Below are 18,545 nucleotides of genomic sequence, written 5' to 3'. Positions count from 1 at the left end.
CTAACTTCATTTGCAGGCCCTTTTGGACTTATATGTAGATAGATATCTCTAAGCATTGTGGGAGGATGTGGGCGATTGTGTCTATAAGGACCCTGGTGGGCTGTGGCTTCCCGTGAGACCAATCATCTCTCCGATGTGAGTTCATGGGAAAACAATGTGATGAGTCACCACAGTGGCAAATCGTAAATACACTGTACAGCCGATCGGGTGGACATGTGTTAAAAACCACAGCAGTGGCTGAGCAGAAACATCATCAACATTTTCCTTCCCAGAAAATACCTTACTGTGATCTGAGGCCTACGGTGAGCAGGATGGATCAAAATACATCATTCAAACAATGTGAGAGTGGCAGAGGTCAATACTTTCGCTAGTAAGTGCAATCATTCCCATTCACTTGACAATGGAAAGGCAGTAAGCATCTGTATATATGCATTCAGTCAAGGGAGTAATGGAATATGTTAATCAAGTGTGCAGCACACTTGAAATTAGTCATACTTTCACCCAGATTTCCCATGGACTGTTTTGATATCGTCATCTGAATTATGAATCATGCTGTAGAGCAGGGGTACTCAACTCTTACACTACGAGGTCCAGAGCCTGCTGGTTTTCTGTTCTACCTGATAATTCATTGCACACACCTGGTGTCACAGGTACAAATCAGTCCCTGATTAGAGGGGAACAAAGAAAAAATGCAGTGGAACTGGCTTTGAGGTCCAGAGTTGAGTTTGAGGGCTGTAGAGCCTCAATGCAGCTTAATACAAGCGGAAAGCAGACATAGTAGGAAAAAATAAATAAAACACAACACACTGTACCAGTTATTGCACGGTCGGAACTAGAAGCACAAGCATTTCGCTACACTCACATTAACATCTGCTAACCACGTGTATGTGACCAATCACATTTGATTTGATTTGATTTAATAACAACAAAGTAGGACAGGAGACATCTCTTCTCAGCTACTTCTAGATTAAAAACAACAATGTCTCTTATCAGACCAACTGAAACATCACCCCAGCTCAGACATAACAGTCCATAGTTTAGTCTCGCTGGCTGTTTGTGGAGTCTCATCTACTGAGGGCATTTGGGGGGAATGTCAAACATACAGTAACAGATAGGTTGGTCCAATAGTATCCTGAGGTGATGTACTCGTGTCTCGTGAGACTCTTTGTAGTAAACACACAGATGCGTAGAGTTCAGGCTAGGCCAGCAACGGTGAATCCCTTGTGGGATAACAAAATCTGCCACACACACTAACCGCCCCCCCCCCCCCCCTCCCCATCCCTGTTGTCTGTCTGCTCTCAAGGTCACTGTGCATGCGTTTGTGCGCGCGCTTGTGTGTGTTGGCTGGGACAGTCAGCCTCCCTCTCCCTTCCGGTACACTGTGTTGTCTGCAATACTGACTGAATCCATCTCTCCAGTCTCCCCTAACAGACTGATGCAGAGATGATGCAGTTAGAGCACTGCTGGAAGTGAGTCTAATGTGAACTGGCTTAACAGACATCGTGACACATTCATCATAGGCACAATCCTTTCACTAAATGTGATTAACAAATAACATAAATCCTTTTCAGAATAAGTGGCATTTAAAAAAAAAAGGTATGACTACTGTAAGAGTACTTAGCAAGATGGCAGCAGGGAGAAAATGAAACACTTGTGGGAGGTACCTTGGTGCAGGCAATGGTAATATTTGGGTGTAAGGGATGGGGGCTTGGGGACTGGCCACGTTCCTTTTCTACCTGCTCATTCTGTATGAGAATCTTCATGCTTTAAAACAAGTTCCCTCCTTATGAGGTGTCAAGCAGAGACATTGGATGTGGTTGTGTGCGATGGAGGAGGAGACAATGTGACAAAGCACATTACGCGTCACGTCTATCTGATCAAATCAGAAGGCAGAGAGCGCCTCCTTGTGGCCATAACACATCTGAGCGTCATCATCATCACTACCATCTGGTAAAATTCCATTCCCACGTACAAGGAACGCACCGAGTGCAGGGAGGACGGACTGCGGCAGCGGGCCAAGCAAATTATTCAATGAGATCCAAAGGAGCCTTGTGCGGGTTTTTAGGAAGTCCAGTCATTCCTGGTTGCAGTTAGATCAGCACACTGGGGCCAGTCGTTGTTGTGGTAGACCTACAGCTGGTTTTCCCCTTGACTAATCAACAGACCAACCGGACTCCACCCATCTCCTTCCCCATACTGTAGCATGATAAGGGTGAGTTTAACGTGTTCTGAGAATTACGTTTTATTCCCCACTGATCCTTTGTATTTAAAAAAAAGTATTCATACACAACCTCTGTATACCTCTATACCTGCTGTAAACAGTACAAAAGGCCTAAACATATAGGAGTGGCAAGATTTTGAGAGAAGATTATGAGTTTTGTAACTATCACCTGCAAGTAGGCTTTCAGAGAAAAGGTGAAACTCTCCCTTAGTTTATTGAAAAGGTCACCTTGTATTCATCAAATTAAAAATAGAGCTAAATCCCCACAACACAAGAGCTCACTATACCAATTACAGGTTCCCAATACCTTTACTCTGCTTACCTTCTATGGCCAATGGGTGTAGCGCTAGAGCAGGGATTCCCAAATTTGTTCCTGGGGCACCTTTTGGTTTTTGCCCTAGCACTACACAGTTGATTCAAATAACAAGTCATCATCAAGCTTTTAATATTTGAATCAACTGTGTAGTGCTATGGCAAAAACCAAAACGTGCACCCAGGGAGGGCCCCAGGACCGAGTTTGGGAATCCCTGCTCTAGAGCATAACTGCATGAATATAAAAAATCTATTTTTCTTCAATGCAAACCACGATGTCATGGCAAAACAATGCCAAATGTTGAAGTCAGTGTGTTTTTGTTATTTTTATTTATTCATTTGACTATTTTCGTTTTTGTTCTTTTACATTTTTTTGAAGTCAGTGTTTACATACAACCCATTCTCTGTTAACGGACTAAATGCATTGTGCACAGCTGCTTATGTAATATAGCCTAGGTAAGTTATACCATTAAACACACTGCCCATTCAATAATAAAGGTTAAATAAAATAAATACAAATATATGAATAATATAATATATGCCACATTCACACAATCAGTGTGTTAAACTATATCCTGGATAACTTTACAGGGTAAATGTTTGTGTTGCATTTATATTGGCAGACAAATACTGGTAGGTCTATAGTTAGAGCAGTAGGCCTTACTAAGGTGTGACATCGTACAGGTTTACTGTACGATGCCACACAAACATTTATGCAACACAAATATTTACTTTCTTTCTTTATGTCATACCAAACAGAGAATAGCTCAAACCCCATTCATCTAACACCGATCCTCATGCCTATTCTACTTTAGCCATTCTACCATTTGCTTGGCGGCAAACATGCTAGCCACAATTTCACAACCCAGATGGCATGTGCCCATTTCCACAGTTCTCCCTCAACTTGCTAACTTTATTACATAACATAAAGTTATTCCATTTCACAACTGACAGACTTGCCTCATCTTGCTTGTATACTTCCTTTTCTTAGCTTTCATTCATTGGCTGCATTGCAGAATAAGTAACTGGTTTTAGCACTATTGCTTGAGAGCATGCTCCAACATGTCATCTACTGTCCATAAACAACTCCACAACAAAGCAACAAACACTATTATGGCTGACCAAGGTGTGACCTCAAAATAATACTTTAAAACAATGTGATATGGGTAGATATGGCTTTATTTATATAATATGAATTATTATTATTTATTTTCTACCTAATACATTTTTCAACCTAGCCTACAATATATTTGCTAAAATGGAATTGTAAACGTACATGGCAAAACGTCACATGGACATTATTACAATCAAAGATGTTCTATTATATTGACAAGATAGTCGAGTGCACGCTCTAACAATGGACATACTTTTCCTCAGACATGGAAGCAGGGGGGGGAGTCACGATCAGGTGGGACCATTCTAGCCAATGAGAGGGCAGATACACGCGTGTGACCAGGCAAAACTCCAAAATAAAATCGTTGTTTTTTTGCCGAAATTCCATGTGCGTCCGCTTATATCAATACATTCGATACGAAACTTATATTCGATCAATTAAGATTCACGTAGCAAATTATATATGAATTATTTTGTTTTAGCAAATTCAACACTCTCATTGACCTCCATACAAAAATGTCTCACTTCATGTATTATTTTCGTAGACAGATTTTGGGCTGAGTAAAGCCTCTCCCGTAGCCTCTTCCTCTGTGCTACAATGTTGCAACACGTGACAGTTGGACACGGCAAAACAAAACAAATATGGCGGCTGACCGCTCAAGAACTGCAATTCGATTCGAGTGGTAGGCTACGCTGTAATTTTCGAACCGAAAAGGGGTATGAATAACGTTTAGTGCTTTTAAATTATATTTGGTGTGATAGAATTTAGCTAACATATTGCATCAAAGCTTCCGTTTCCCAACATACATTTTAGTGTAGCCTGCCCTGAAGTGCATTAGCTGCATTTTAGAATCAGGTTTCAAAATTCTGTGCAAATGTGTCTGCCACACTTCAAAGCATTGCATAAAAAAATGTATTAACTGCAGAAATGTTTGTAGGCCCAAGGGTTTCAAATGCCAATATCCAAACAAAATGTCATGACCCTACAAAAGCTGTAGCCTAAAACCCATTTACATATCAATGTCTTTCTCCCGCCACAGTCTCTAAGAATATGACCACCATGGACACAAAACAGATCACTCATCATGCTCTTCAAATGGACAAATTTAACAGGGCGGGTAACTATGGCAACATTATGCCTCTCCTGACCGCCCTTGATAATGCCTGTGTGACTTGTGAGCAGCTGCAAGGCACAGACATCGTCAGGGTCCTTTACAGACTCCTCAAAACCTGCTCAGACAATTCAGTGAAAAAAACAGCCAAGCACCTGTTGTCAAAATGGAAGAAACTCTACAGTCACCCCTATCACATCTCAAAGGAGAATGGAAGTGAAGAAGAATTCACTGTCATTGGAGAGAGTATGCTGGCTGATAAAGCGTGTCTGGCAGACAGAGGTGTTCTAGCTGCTGGTGCTGGTGATGCTAGTAAACCAGTGGAGTTGGGTGTGTCTTGTGAACATGTGGTTTTTCATACTGGGTCAGAGGACAGAACACTCACAAATGGGACCAAGTGTGGGAGAGTTAAGGGAGAAAAGGTGTCATCGTGGCAGGCAGCTGGTGATTCGTCTTCGGGGTCAATTTTGCCCACCCTCTCAAAGCAGTCAGAAACTCCTGCCACCACTTCCCTGGATACCCCTCCCCTCTGTAAGGATTCCTCTGATTTGGGTTTGAGGACAAAGTGCATCCAGCTCCTCCTTGGAGCCCTCGATCCAGAAACTTCCAAGGAAGCAGAGGGGAAGACTGCAGATCTGGCCCGCGTCATAGAGGTGCACATCCATGCGCTGCACCGTGCAAACCAGGCCAAATACAAGGCCTGCATCAGGAGTAAGGTGGCCAACCTAAGGAACCCCAAAAACGGCCACCTTCGGTGTGGTCTCCTGGGCGGCAGCCTGGGGCCGGAAGTCTTCGCCGGGATGTCTGTGGAGGAGATGGCCAACGAGGAGCTCCAGCAGCTGAGGGAGGAGTACTCATCGCGGGGGGTGAGCGAGAGGCAGCTACCCCAGGGGGTGGAGGGGACGCCCACCCAGAAGCTGCGGTGCAGGCGGTGCGAGGGGTCGGACTGCAGAGTGACGCAGGTGTCCCGGGGCACTCTGTTTCTGCCAGCGTGGGTCCGCCAGGCCACCGCAGACCAGGATGCCATGACCTTTGTGACCTGTAGCAAGTGTGGGGAGCAGTGGTACCACAGCGGCTGGGTGTGCCTCTGATAGGCCATCCTGACCACACTACATGTAAAATGCCTGCTTTGTTTTTGTCGAGATTCTGTTGAAATGGCTTTACCCTATCAAACTGAATAATGCCATGTTTTAATCACAGAAATAAAGGGACATTTTACCACATGATTATGCCTTACATTGTCATTAAACTTGCTGTGCTACATACTGTAATACAAATGTGGTTCTCTTTCTTTTACTATTTCTTTCTCAATCTGGCATTAATAGGTACTGTGTGTTTAGCACGGGGTCTTTCTGTGTGTGAGAACAGAAGATGTTGACATTTCTGTTGAGCTGCAGATTAAGACCCATGTGGCCTTCCTGTGGCCACGTGACCCTGTGAACAGCACAAGGAGCATGTGACCCATTAATCAGCCCAAGACACAGCTCTGGCATGGTCATGTCTAGAAGGGATACAGTTTATGTCAAATTGATGTCAAAAGTAGATTTTTATTTTAGCTAACCCTTTTCCTGACCTAAACTTCATTATCCTAACCTGCTATGTTAATTCTCCTAACCTGCTGCGTAAGTTTTCGTAACTTGCTATGAAAAGTCAATTTTGAGATAAGCTGTATCCCATCTAGACAAAACCCTCCGGCCGGAGGGTTGCTGATCTCCCATGATCCCTCACTTTCTAGCCCACAGCCAGTGCTAATGACTCCGGATCCCATCATTGTGAAGTCTTAGCATTCCAGAAAGATCAATGCTAGTTGGACAAAGTTGGCTAAATGAGCTATTCTCTGTAGGCAGGGATAGTGGTTCGAGAATATATGGAATGGTAGCAGTATTTTGTTTTACATAAGATTATAATAAATGGTTATATTGTTAAAGAATGTTAAAGTTATTGTCACGCTGTTCGTAATAATGGTCAGACCAAGGCGCAGCAATGTAGAGTTCCACATGCTTTATTAATAGTGAAACTTTACTAAACAATGACTACAGAGGTGCAAAGTGCACTAACTCCAAACACATACATTCAGACAATATCGCATAACCCACAGGTGGAAAAATGCAACTTAAGTATGATCCCCAATTAGAGACAACGATTACCAGCTGCCTCTAATTGGGAATCATACACAAACCCCAACATAGAAAATTAAACCTAGAACCCCACATAGAAATAATAAACTAGACTAAAACCCCTAGTCACGCTCTGACCTACTCTACCATAGAAAATATAGGCTTTCTATGGTCAGGATGTGACAGTTATATTGTTAAATGGGTATATCTTTCATTGAAATGGCCATTGAACAGTAGGAAATGTACGATTATTGTATATGATTTGTTCTCATCAGTGTTTTTGTAATGTGTCTGTACATTAGAGATATCTGTATCGGAGTCATTGGAGATAACATTCTGTTTTATCAACTGAATTAAGTTTGTGTTTCACTATCAGTATGTCATGTGTATTTTCAAGGAGTGTCATTTCCAAAGTCCATGCAGTTCCCAATCTTATTGATAGTCTCCCTGTTTATAGCCTTTAACTTTTCAATCATTGTCTGACAACTTTCTCTCTTTGAGACACACACACATGCATGCTCAGGCAGTATGTGTGTACTGTGCATGGTGGTACTTACAAACATAGACACACCTTCACAATCATTCACATTCACACTGTTTAATACATTGTGTGTGCAGGCTTTTCTGCCCACTCCCACTCTGATAATATTACAATAGATAAACGTTATCAAGTGGAAAGTCCACATTCTCATATCTTTCAAAGAGCATACTATTGCTGATACTGTACATTGAGTTACAGCAGAAAGAAATGTAGGGGAGAGTGGGGTAAGTTTGTGCAAAAGGGGTAAGATGAGCCACACTTGTTTCTAAGGAAACCATACACAAAATGTATATTTTTACCAAATACTTAGGGAGAGGCCATCCTTTCATGGAGTCTGTTAAGGAAGAAACCACATGGAAAAAGTGGTAAGCAAGTTATTTACAAAAAACTGATTTTCACCAAGTCATAGGAATTTGTGTTAGAGGTTTCATGATGCTTGTATCTAAACCAAAGTAGATCATTTTAAGATTGTTCTATACATCAGTTGGGGTCAATATGAGGTCCTAAACCTAGCATGAAATTGCATCCTTGTAGTTGTGTGGGCTAAAATAGTAAAATGTTTGCCTTGGGGTAAGTTGAGCCAATGGCAAGTTGAGTAAATTGAAGTGTTTTGTTCCCAGGCGTAATGCAAGGCATTATCGCTGGCATACGAGATAACAACAGGGCCTGGTCTGTTAAAAGTGTAAAATAATAATAATAATTGTTTGTTAGGTGTTAAGCCTGTGTTAAAATATGCTTAAAATTATTAAAAGATAAAAAGTTATTGTGATTCTGTTGAATTGTGTTTGGGAAATAATTATATTTGTAAACATTTGTATGTTACCTTCTCCCGGGGCTCAATTTACCCCATACTACAATTTATCTTCTTAAAATCTTATTTTAACTACACCGCTAACATTATGCTTAACCTAAATTAAGATTTTGACTTTGTGGTTGTGCTATCTAGTGTAAACCATATTCTTGTCACAACGGGGCTTGGCTATCCTTGACAAAGTGCAGTGTTTGAGTGATTGACTGTGTCATCGACTAAAATATTGCTATAACATATGTTGTAATTAGCTGATCCTTAAAAAACTATCCATTGCATTGTAAGATCTGACTTGTGTATGCAACTCCTGGGCAGAGGAAAGCGCCCATTGTATAGAATGTTACAGTAACGTCATCACAATATTGCCAGAGATGTATTGTATGGACATTGCAATGGCCACATTCAAAAGCCATGGCGCATCAGTGTTTAAAATGTCAATTTCCTGCTATACTTTTTTTCAGTGGGAAAAGCACAATTACACACACGTTAATAGCTTCCTTTATCCATTTAACTCACAGTAGGCGTGACAAACGATCGGTCATATGAGCGTCAGTAGCGCTCGAGCAGTCCTGCCCAGTAGCGCCATGTCACCGGGGAACCTCGGCCGCTCGTGAGGATTTTGCAACGGGATGGAGCGGTATGGCAACGCCGACGTACATTATAAACATCAAGGTACAGTTGCAACCAATTGATACTTTTCGTAGCTAGATATTTCAGACTTTCACATTTAATGGAAATGATATGTGTTTACCAGTTAGCCTAGCCAGCTACATGAAGCCAGCTGATGTTTAGGCTTCGCGCATGATCTCACAGACTACGTGGTTCATGGCAAGCGAGGAGTTCGAGACAACTGGGAACTGAAAAAAAACGAGGTCAAATCAGTCAGTGATCTTCAGGTCGGAATGTCGGAGCTCTAAGAAAGATGCCCAAGTTTTGCGAATTGTAATTCCGAGTTGGATGACAGTTCAAACGATTTTGTTCTCGAGTCAGAACTCGTTTTTTTCCCAGTTGTCCTGAACGCATTGAAGTCAAGGATGTCCGAGATCCCAGTTGTTTTGAACGCGTATATTCACTAGCAGTCTTTATTCATAGTGTTTGTTTGTTATTTAGGCCGTGGGAGTCCGCTATACTTACTCCATATGACAGTCTTGTTGTGTACCTGCTAATCAGCCTACTACCAAAGCAAGTTTGTTTCCAATATCCTATACCGTCACAGAGCTAAAGCCTACGTCCCTTTTCAGATCATCCTCGCGATGGATATGTGTTCACTTTTATCTAAAAGTGTGTCATCAAACAAACAAAGCACAAACATTCCAAGCTTCTGCGCATGTTCTATCCAACCAAGTTCTCTGTTGGCTAGTGATGTATGTAATGCTGGGGATAGGACCAGATTGTCTTGTTCTACAAATCTATGGTAGGATATTTTAATAGGGCTCTTTGTTGAATAGATAGAACATTACCATAGTTACAATAAAGGTAACAAAAATATTAAAAAAGAACATTGATTGCCATGCTGATAATGCTCAAACATTATTATTTTTTTTAAATTCGAACCTGAACAGTAGTCCTACTTCCCCTTTAAATCTTGTGACCGGTGAGAGCCAGTGCTGATATGGGCACATGACTCTCTCTCTCTCTCGTGTGTGTGTGTGTGTGTGTGTGTGTGTGTGTGTGTGTGTGTGTGTGTGTGTGTGTGTGTGTGTGTGTGTGTGTGTGTGTGTGTGTGTGTGTGTGTGTGTGTGTGTGTGTGTGTGTGTGTGTGTGTGTGTGTGTGTGTTGTGAACCACAGCTGCAGAAAGGCAGCATAACAAAGGTGCAGTCAGTCAGTGTTCTCTCTAGTCCAGATATATTCCGGCACATTAAATTCACTGTAGTTGGCTGAGGCAGCTAACAATAGGCAGAGTCTTTAACCAATTTGACTAACAAGACGTGCGTCTGTTACCTATGTCTCTGACCTATTTGGGCTGATTAGCCCATTTCACTACCCTTTTGGATGTTATTATGTCATTATGGAAATGAGTAGAGGGCTAGAGAAGATTTCTTAAGTAGTTAACTCCATTGATTAGAGGTCAGTGGTGCAAGTCATTTCAATTTAGTGGCACATTGTTGTCACAGTATTTGAGGAGGCTGCTGAACACTACCTCAATCAGAGACGAGGCATTGATCAATTATGTGATGGAGAGGCATTGAGGTGGTGATAAGCTCAGATTTCTCTACTCATTATGACCCCTTCATCACCAACCAGAACAGTTGGAGCCCCGATAAAATCGTCACTCTGGAAAAGGGCTCGAACAGGTCTTACAGGGATGTTAGGAATTGGATGATCGGATTTTCTATTTCTCCTCTTTTAAAAAAAACTTGAAATAGAATTCATAGAATTGCAAGTGGGTTGACCCACCTGGTCTCTTGTACTAATTGGGGTCTTTGTTTAAGGATAACATTCGTCTTTACTTTCTCAGCAGCCTGCAATGTTAGTCATTGCTTAACCTTTCAGTGTGTTACTGTATTAATAACCAAGGCCTACAACAACCTGGAATTTTAATACCCATACCAGACATCCGTTAGACTAATAGAGTTGAAATGAACGACATTCACTCTAATTACAGGAACTTAAAGGCCTCATTAAATGCACGTCATGGAATCCTTTGACATGTTCACATAGTTCATCATCGTCATGGTATTAACCTAACATCATACCTTCTCTGTTTTTTCTAACAGGTGCTGAATTAGGCTATGGTTTGCCCTGATACATAACGGTAAGAAATGACGTGTTAAAACTTCTTATGACTGCAATCCCGGTAACGGGATCGATATGACAACAGCCAGTGAAAGTGCAGGGCGCCAAATTCAAACAACAGAAATCTCATAATTAAAATTCCTCAAACATACATGTGTCTTATACCATTTTAACGGTAATCTTGTTGTTAATCCCACCAAAGTGTCTGATTTTCAAATAGGCTTTTCAGCGAAAGCACCACAAACGATTGTTAGGTCACCACCAACTCAAAGAAAAATTCAGCCATTTTTCCAGACAGAGAGGAGTCACAAATAGCACAAACAGAGCTAAAATGAATCACTAACCTTTGATGATCTTCATCAGATGACGCTCATAGGACTTCATATTACACAATACATATGTCTTGTTAGATTAAGTTCATATTTATATCCAAAAACCTCCGTTTACATTGGCGCCATGTTCAGAAATGCCTCCAAAATATCCGGAGAAATTGCAGAGAGCCTCGTCAAATAACAGAAATACTCATCATAAACTTTGGTGAAAGATACATGTTTTACATAGAATTAAAGATACACTTGTTCTTAATGCAACCGCTGTGTCAGATTACAAAAAGCTTTACGGCAAAACACAATGTTCAATAATCTGAAAACAGCGTTCAGCCACGAAAGAAAGCCATACAGTTACCCGCCCAAATTGTGCAGTCAACAAAACTCATAAAAAGCATTATAAATCTTCACTTTGCTGATCTTCGTCGGATTGCACTCCCAGGACTCCCACTTCCACAAGAAATGTTCTTTTTTTTCGGTAATGTCCATCATTTATGACCAAATAGCTATTTTTGTCGCGTGTTTGGTATACAAATCCAACGTCAGGGAAGCGCGTTCACTAAAACCTGACGAAATGTCCAAAAGTTCCGTAACAGTCCATAGAAACATGTCAAACGATGTATTGAATCAATCTTTAGAATGTTTTTAACATAAATCTTGAATAACGTTCCAACTGGAGAATTACATTGACTTCAGATGAGCGATGGAACGGAGCTCCCTCTCATGTGAACGCGCATGGTCAAAGAATGGTCACCTCATGGCAGACCTGACTAATTCTCCTCTCATCCGGCCCCCCTTCACAGTAGAGTCATCAGACAAAGTTCTACAGACTGTTGACATCCATATCTCGCTGTAATTTCAATGGGAGCTTGGTTGAAAATCTACCAGCCTCAGTTTCCACTTCCTTTTTGGATTTTCTCTCTGGTTTTTGCCTGCCATATGAGTTCTGTTATACTCACAGACATAATTCAAACAGTTTTAGAAACTTCAGAGTGTTTACTATCCAATACTAATAATAATATGCATATATTAGCAACTATGACTGAGGAGCAGGCCGTTTACTCTGGGCACCTCTGTGCACCTTTCATCCAAGCTACTCAATACTGCCCCTGCAGCCATAAGTTAAGAATGTATTACTGCCACTGTCTCTTCTTGTGTCCTTACACAATGCATTCTATACTCTACTGTGCTACTACTGTATTGTAGTACACTAAACTAAGTTTTAAGCCTATAGTTGTCTGCTGTACTTTACAGTCGGCCAAACTCACCCCACGTGTTTAATGCATCATGTCTGCTCTGAAGCCAAGCATTATGCAGACAAAACGTTCTTGTGGTGTGTGGCCTGTGGCCACAGCTTTGCTCATGTGATTCTCTAAGAGATGGTCATCTGATCATTGTCCATGTGACACATGCTGAGAATATTACAACTCCTACAACAGTTAATGTCGGCAGGACAATGTTACGTCTTCATTGGTTAAGATATCAACTACTAGACTGTATAACATTGTGACTGATTTGACTTTAGCTGACTACAGGTGAGGTTGTTAATCTGTGTTTCTTAACCTGGTTATTTTCTTTTCTCAGACTGTTAACAGAGCAAACAACCAGTTGACTGATTAAACTGAATGACTATGTCATCTATTTGTCAGGTAGCAGCAGCGCTTCCCAGACCATCCCCCCCAGCCAGCTACCCCACCAGCCCAGGCCCAGCCATGACAGCCAAGTCGTCCCTGCTCAAGGTGATCCTCCTTGGCGACGGAGGCGTGGGAAAGTCCTCCCTCATGAACCGCTACGTCACCAACAAGTTTGACACGCATCTCTTCCACACCATTGGCGTGGAGTTCCTAAACAAGGAGCTGGAGGTGGACGGGCGCACCGTGACGCTCCAAATCTGGGACACGGCGGGCCAGGAGCGCTTCCGCTCGCTCCGGACACCTTTCTACCGTGGCTCCGACTGTTGTCTCCTAACCTTCAGCGTGGATGACAACCAGAGCTTCCACAATCTCAACAACTGGAAGAAGGAGTTTGCCTACTACGCTGATGTCAAGGAACCTGAGAAGTTCCCTTTCGTGGTCCTGGGTAATAAGTTGGATGTGCCAGAGAGGCAGGTTTCGGGCGAGGACGCCCGCCAGTGGTGCCGCGACAACGGCGGCCACCCGTACTTTGAGACGAGCGCCAAGGACTCGACCAACGTGGCGGGGGCGTTTGAGGAGGCGGTGAGGAGGGTGCTGGCGCAGGAGGAAAGGGGCGAGCACCTCATCCCGACGAACACAGTGGACCTGCACAGGAAGCCTCGCTCTGGTGCCTCCTGCTGCTAAGGAGATGTAGGGTTGATTACCTTTATTTGACTCTTAAAGGCCCAATGCAGCTGTTTCTCTCAATTTAAAATGGGCAAAAATAGCTTTTTAGCAAAAAAAACTATTTCTCAAGCAAGAATTTTGCTAAGACTGGGAAAACTAGCTGTTTTATTGGAAGAGAGGTTTGGAACAGTTTTTGTTGTTGGTCTATTGACCAATCTACCGAACAGTGATGTCACCATTGAAAGCTGAAACTCCCGTCCATGCAAACCTGCTGATTATAATGTCCTGTGTAGATTGTATTTTCGACCACCAACTATCAGGAAATAAACTGATCACATTTCTTCACAGTTTTACAGTGTTCGTTTCATCAGCTGTTTATACAATATGGTATGAAACACAGGAAAATTAGAATTGACTGCACTGGGCCTTCAAAGAGACAGTAGGGGCATATTTGAACTTCTGCTGGCCAACTCTGGCCGTAACTTCTGAGTACTGTTGATACCAACGGCCACTTGGTTCAAGTTCTCCTTGTTAACTGTGGTTAATGCTTTCGTTCTGCTCTGTTCTCCCTTGGTTTACCCGACTGCACGTGCACGCAGACACACAGCCTGTTCATGGCATTATACACACCCACTTAGGCTATATAAGTTTTATCATAGACAGGAGTGCTCATAGTTGGGCCTGCTATTTGACATTCCTTTGCGCTGGCGAGTGTGTTTTATCAGTGACTACTACGATCAAGAGATTACTTTGTTCTGCGCTTGTCCTCCAGTAATCAAGTAATGACTAAATATTTACATTTTAGTCAAAGCAGACACCCTTATCCAGAGCAACTTACAGTAGTGAGTGCTTACATTTGATGTACTTTTTCATACTGGTCCCCTGTGGGAAACGAACCCACAACCCTGCCTTTGCAAGCACCCTGCTCTACCAATTGAGCCACATGGGAAATACTACATTGTCATCCCATCTATTAAATGGGCTGAATGTGCCAAATGTATATTAATATTGTTGATTGTTTAAAATAATCCTATTTTGTATTAACGTTAGTGGTGGTAGTCAGTACACAGACTGACTGAACTACAGTATGTGTTGGGGGGAAAACCAGTGGGTTCTGTCCAGTCTACATCATTGTACAAATGGAAAGAAAATACCAGTCAAACCCATTTCTCTGATTATTCTCACTTGGGCTGATTTTAGATTTTAAACCCACTCAACCCAGACATGCAAATTTTGGCTGTGTGAATTCGAAGCCGTTCATTGGCTGGATCGCGTTCTCTATAGAGACCAATGTTGAATGGACTCCCATCAACATCCATAAGTATGTCCAGCATTCATAATGACCGTAAGAGCTTTAACATGTTTAATCTCATCCAATTTCCAGATAAACTGTCAAAAGCCTTTCTATAGCCATGTTAATGTGTGTTCGTTAGGAATGGCAGGGCACTGAAGCATGTAGATTTGTCTTTTAGCTACAAAAACATTAGCTTTAATTAATTTAAATGTATTTACAGTCACTCACTACGCGAACTGGTGCACCCGAAGCCTCAGGATGTAAGTGCATTAGCTCGCCTAACTGTTCTCGGAGAGTTTGGAAATGAATGGCTTTTTAATGTTATGTTGCCTGGACCTGGACTAACCATTTAGGAATGGAGCAGCAAATCCAGGGCCATTGAGCCACAATTTGTTATAATAGGCTTTAGGCTGACTTGTGCCATCATGAGTTCTGTGTACTATAGCTCCAAGGAAACCAGTCGTAAATGCATACCAGTTGTTTCTATGTTTTGCTGTAAAACAAAACCAACCATGACACACTAAAAACTGTAGGCCTAATGTACTTTTGTTTTTATGTAAAAAAAAATATATCGTTGGTAATTTGACAAGACCCCCAAAAACAGTGATGTTACCAGTATTCAAATGCAAACCAGTCATTTCTATAGCAGGGTTCCCCAACTGGCAGCTGGCGGCACACCAAGATTTCTGAGCATATACAGTACCAGTCAAATGTTTGGACACACCTACTCATTCAAGGGTATCTCTTTATTTCCTACATTGTAGAATAATAGTGAAGACATCTCAACTATGAAATAACACATATGGAATCGTGTAGTAACCAAAAAAGTGTTAAACAAATCAAAATATATTTGAGGTTCTTCAAAGTAGCCACACTTTGCCTTGATGACAACTTTGGACACTTGGCATTCTCTCAACCACCTTTCCAACAGTCTTGAAGGAGTTCCCACATATGTTGGCTCCTTTCCCTTCACTCTGCGGTCCAACTAGATCATCCGTTCACCTACTCTGCGTCTCACAAAGACACGCCCTATGGGACTCCCATATTTCCACCAGTCTAATGTCCATTGCTCATGTTTCTTGGCCAATGCAAGTCTCTTCTTCTTCTTATTGTCCTTTAGTAGTGGTTTCTTTACTGCAATTTGACCATGAAGTCCTGATTCACACAGTCTCCTCTGAACAGTTGATGTTGAGATGTGTCTGTTATTTGAACTCTGAAGCATTTATTTGGGCTGCAATTTTTGAGGCTGGTAACTCAAATGAACTTATCTTCTGCAGCAGAGGTAACTCTGGGTCTTCCTTTCCTGTGGCGGTCCTCTTGAGAGACAGTTTCATCATAGTGCCTAATGGTTTTTGCGACTGCACTTGAAGAAACTTTGAAAGTTCTTGACATTTTACGTATTGACTGACCTTCATGTCTTAAAGTAATGATGGATTGTCGTTTCTCTTTGCTTATTTGAGCTGTTCTTGCCACAATATGGACTTGGTATTTTACCAAATAGGGTTATCTTCTGTATACCATCTCTACCGTGTCACAACACAACTGATCAAACATATTAAGAAGGAAAGAAATTCCTCAAATGAACTTTTAACAAGTTTTGCTAACGTGTTTAGCTAATAGATTTACATATTTTGTCTTCCCTGTAAAACATTTTAAAAATCTGAAATGGTGGCTTTATTCACAAGATCTGTATCTTTCATCTGGTGTCTTGGACTTGTGATTTAATGATATTTAGATGCTACTATCTACTTCTGAAGCTATGCTATCTATGCTAATCAGTGTGTGGGGGGTGGGGGGTGCTCCCGGATCCGGGTTTCTGAGGCAGTAAAAGTTAACCTCTCTTGGGTACGTGAGACGTTAGCGTCCCACCTCTTCAACAGCCAGTGAAACTGCTGGGCGCCAAATTCAAATACAGAAATACACATTATAAAAATTCAGAAAACAAAACATATTTTACATAGGTTTAAAGATTAACTTCTTGTGAATCCAACCACGGTGTCAGATTTTTAAAAATGCTTTACGGCGAAAGCATACCTTACGATTATTTGAGAACATAGCCCACTAGACAAATCATTACAAACAGTAACCAGCCAAGTAGAAGAGTTACACAAGTCAGAAATAGAGATAAAATTAATCCCTTACCTTTGATGATCTTCATATGGTTGCACTCAGCAGACATTAATTTACTCAATAAATGTTCCTTTTGTTCGATAAAGTCTCTTTATATCCAAAAACCTCCGTTTTGTTCGCGTTTTCTTCAGTAATCCACTGGCTCAAACGCAGTCAAAACAGGAAGACAAAAAAATCCAAATTGTATCCGTAAAGTTCATAGAAACATGTCAAACGATGTTTATATTCAAACCTCAGGTTGTTTTTAGCCTAAATAATCGATAATATTTCAACCGAACAATAACGTTGTCAATTTAAAAGGTAAACAAGAAACGCACTCTCTCGGTCTCGCGCATGAAAAAGCTCTGTGACACTTTAGGGTCCACTCATTCAGACTGCTCTTACTTCCTCATTTTTCAGAATACAAGCCTGAAACAATTTCTAAAGACTGTTGACATCTAGTGGAAGGCATAGAAACTGCAAATTGAGTCCTAAGTCAATGGATACTGTAATGGCATTGAATAGAAAATTGATTTTTCTCAGATTTTCGCCTGCCAAATCAGTTCTGTTATACTCACAGACACTATTTTAACAGTTTTGGAAACTTTAGAGTGTTTTCTATCCAAATCTACCAGTTACATGCATAGCATATCTTCTGGGCCCGAGAAGCAGGCAGTTTAATTTGGGCATGCATTTCATCCAAAATTCCGAATGCTGCCCCCTACCCTAGAGAAGTTAATTGAAATGCATTCCAGGTGACAACCTCATGAAGCTGTCAAGGCAAAGGGTGGCTACTTTGAAGAATCTCAAATATAAAATATTTGGATTTAACACCTTTTTTGCTTACTACATGATTCCATGTGTGTTATTTCCTTGAACGAGTATGTGTGTCCAAACTTTTGACTGGTACTGTGTATAATTATTTTTTGTTGGACATAAGACTGTAAAAACATTGGCAAATCAGCTCCAAGTGATTTTTATTTTGGAAGTGTGTTCCAAAGTATTCCCGCGCATTATAGAAAAATACATGTGATCATATACAATTGTAAGCAAGGTTTGAAATTTGTTTTCGTCAAATATTCGATCTTTGGACTTCTTGTGGTCAATCTGCATTCTAAAAATAATTTATTTTCTGTCCCCCTGACCATCCACTCAATTGTTTTTGTCCTGTTCCAGTGTCTTGCATTAAAACATGAACCAACCTGAAACACTATAAATACGGTCTTAAAATGTTTTTATGTGTGTTGAAATAAAAAGTTGGCCATTTTAAACCTATGTTGAAGTAATGTGCTCCTTCTGTGGAGTGTGTCTGGTCTTCCACTGACCAATGTACTGTCGGTCAACTGTAGGCCAAATACACTGCTATCCTAATTTGTGCGGACCCCCTTCTTGGGGTGTAGGGTGAAGTTGCCCCTAGATGCTGATCTTGGGTCAGTTTTGTATTTCCCCCACTAATGGTTAAGTTTACGATTTGGGGGAGGGAGTGGATCCTAGATCTGTACCTATGGGAAACTTCACCCTGGAGCTTTCCTTGGTCTTAATCAATAGTTTTGGA

At 41.4% G+C, this 18,545-nt stretch overlaps 2 protein-coding genes across 3 annotated transcripts; both read left to right on the top strand.

The window, feature by feature from the left end:
- Positions 1–1,989: 1,989 nt before the first annotated feature.
- LOC139566525 (ras-related protein Rab-9A-like) lies at positions 1,990–13,937 on the top strand. The gene is made up of 4 exons (XM_071387831.1): positions 1,990–2,212; positions 8,743–8,896; positions 10,943–10,980; positions 12,937–13,937. Exon 4 carries the CDS (start codon positions 13,000–13,002, stop codon positions 13,603–13,605), a length of 606 nt encoding a protein of 201 aa, XP_071243932.1. The 5' UTR covers positions 1,990–2,212; positions 8,743–8,896; positions 10,943–10,980; positions 12,937–12,999; the 3' UTR covers positions 13,606–13,937.
- On the top strand, positions 4,057–5,984 carry LOC139566520 (transcription elongation factor A N-terminal and central domain-containing protein). 2 transcript variants are annotated; one of them, XM_071387821.1, is made up of 2 exons: positions 4,057–4,329; positions 4,687–5,984. In XM_071387821.1, the coding sequence occupies exons 1-2, from the start codon at positions 4,245–4,247 to the stop codon at positions 5,847–5,849; spliced, it is 1,248 nt and encodes a 415-aa protein (XP_071243922.1). In that variant the 5' UTR covers positions 4,057–4,244; the 3' UTR covers positions 5,850–5,984. The 2 variants fall into 2 exon arrangements, with proteins under 2 accessions (XP_071243922.1, XP_071243923.1); XM_071387822.1 differs by having other exon boundaries at positions 4,228–4,363.
- Positions 13,938–18,545: the final 4,608 nt, after the last annotated feature.

The sequence above is a fragment of the Salvelinus alpinus genome, chromosome 38 (genome assembly GCF_045679555.1).
Source record: "Salvelinus alpinus chromosome 38, SLU_Salpinus.1, whole genome shotgun sequence".
Lineage (NCBI taxonomy): Eukaryota > Metazoa > Chordata > Actinopteri > Salmoniformes > Salmonidae > Salvelinus > Salvelinus alpinus.
The sequence above is the reverse complement of the archived record's forward strand: the minus strand, read 5'-3'. Positions and strand labels throughout refer to the sequence as shown.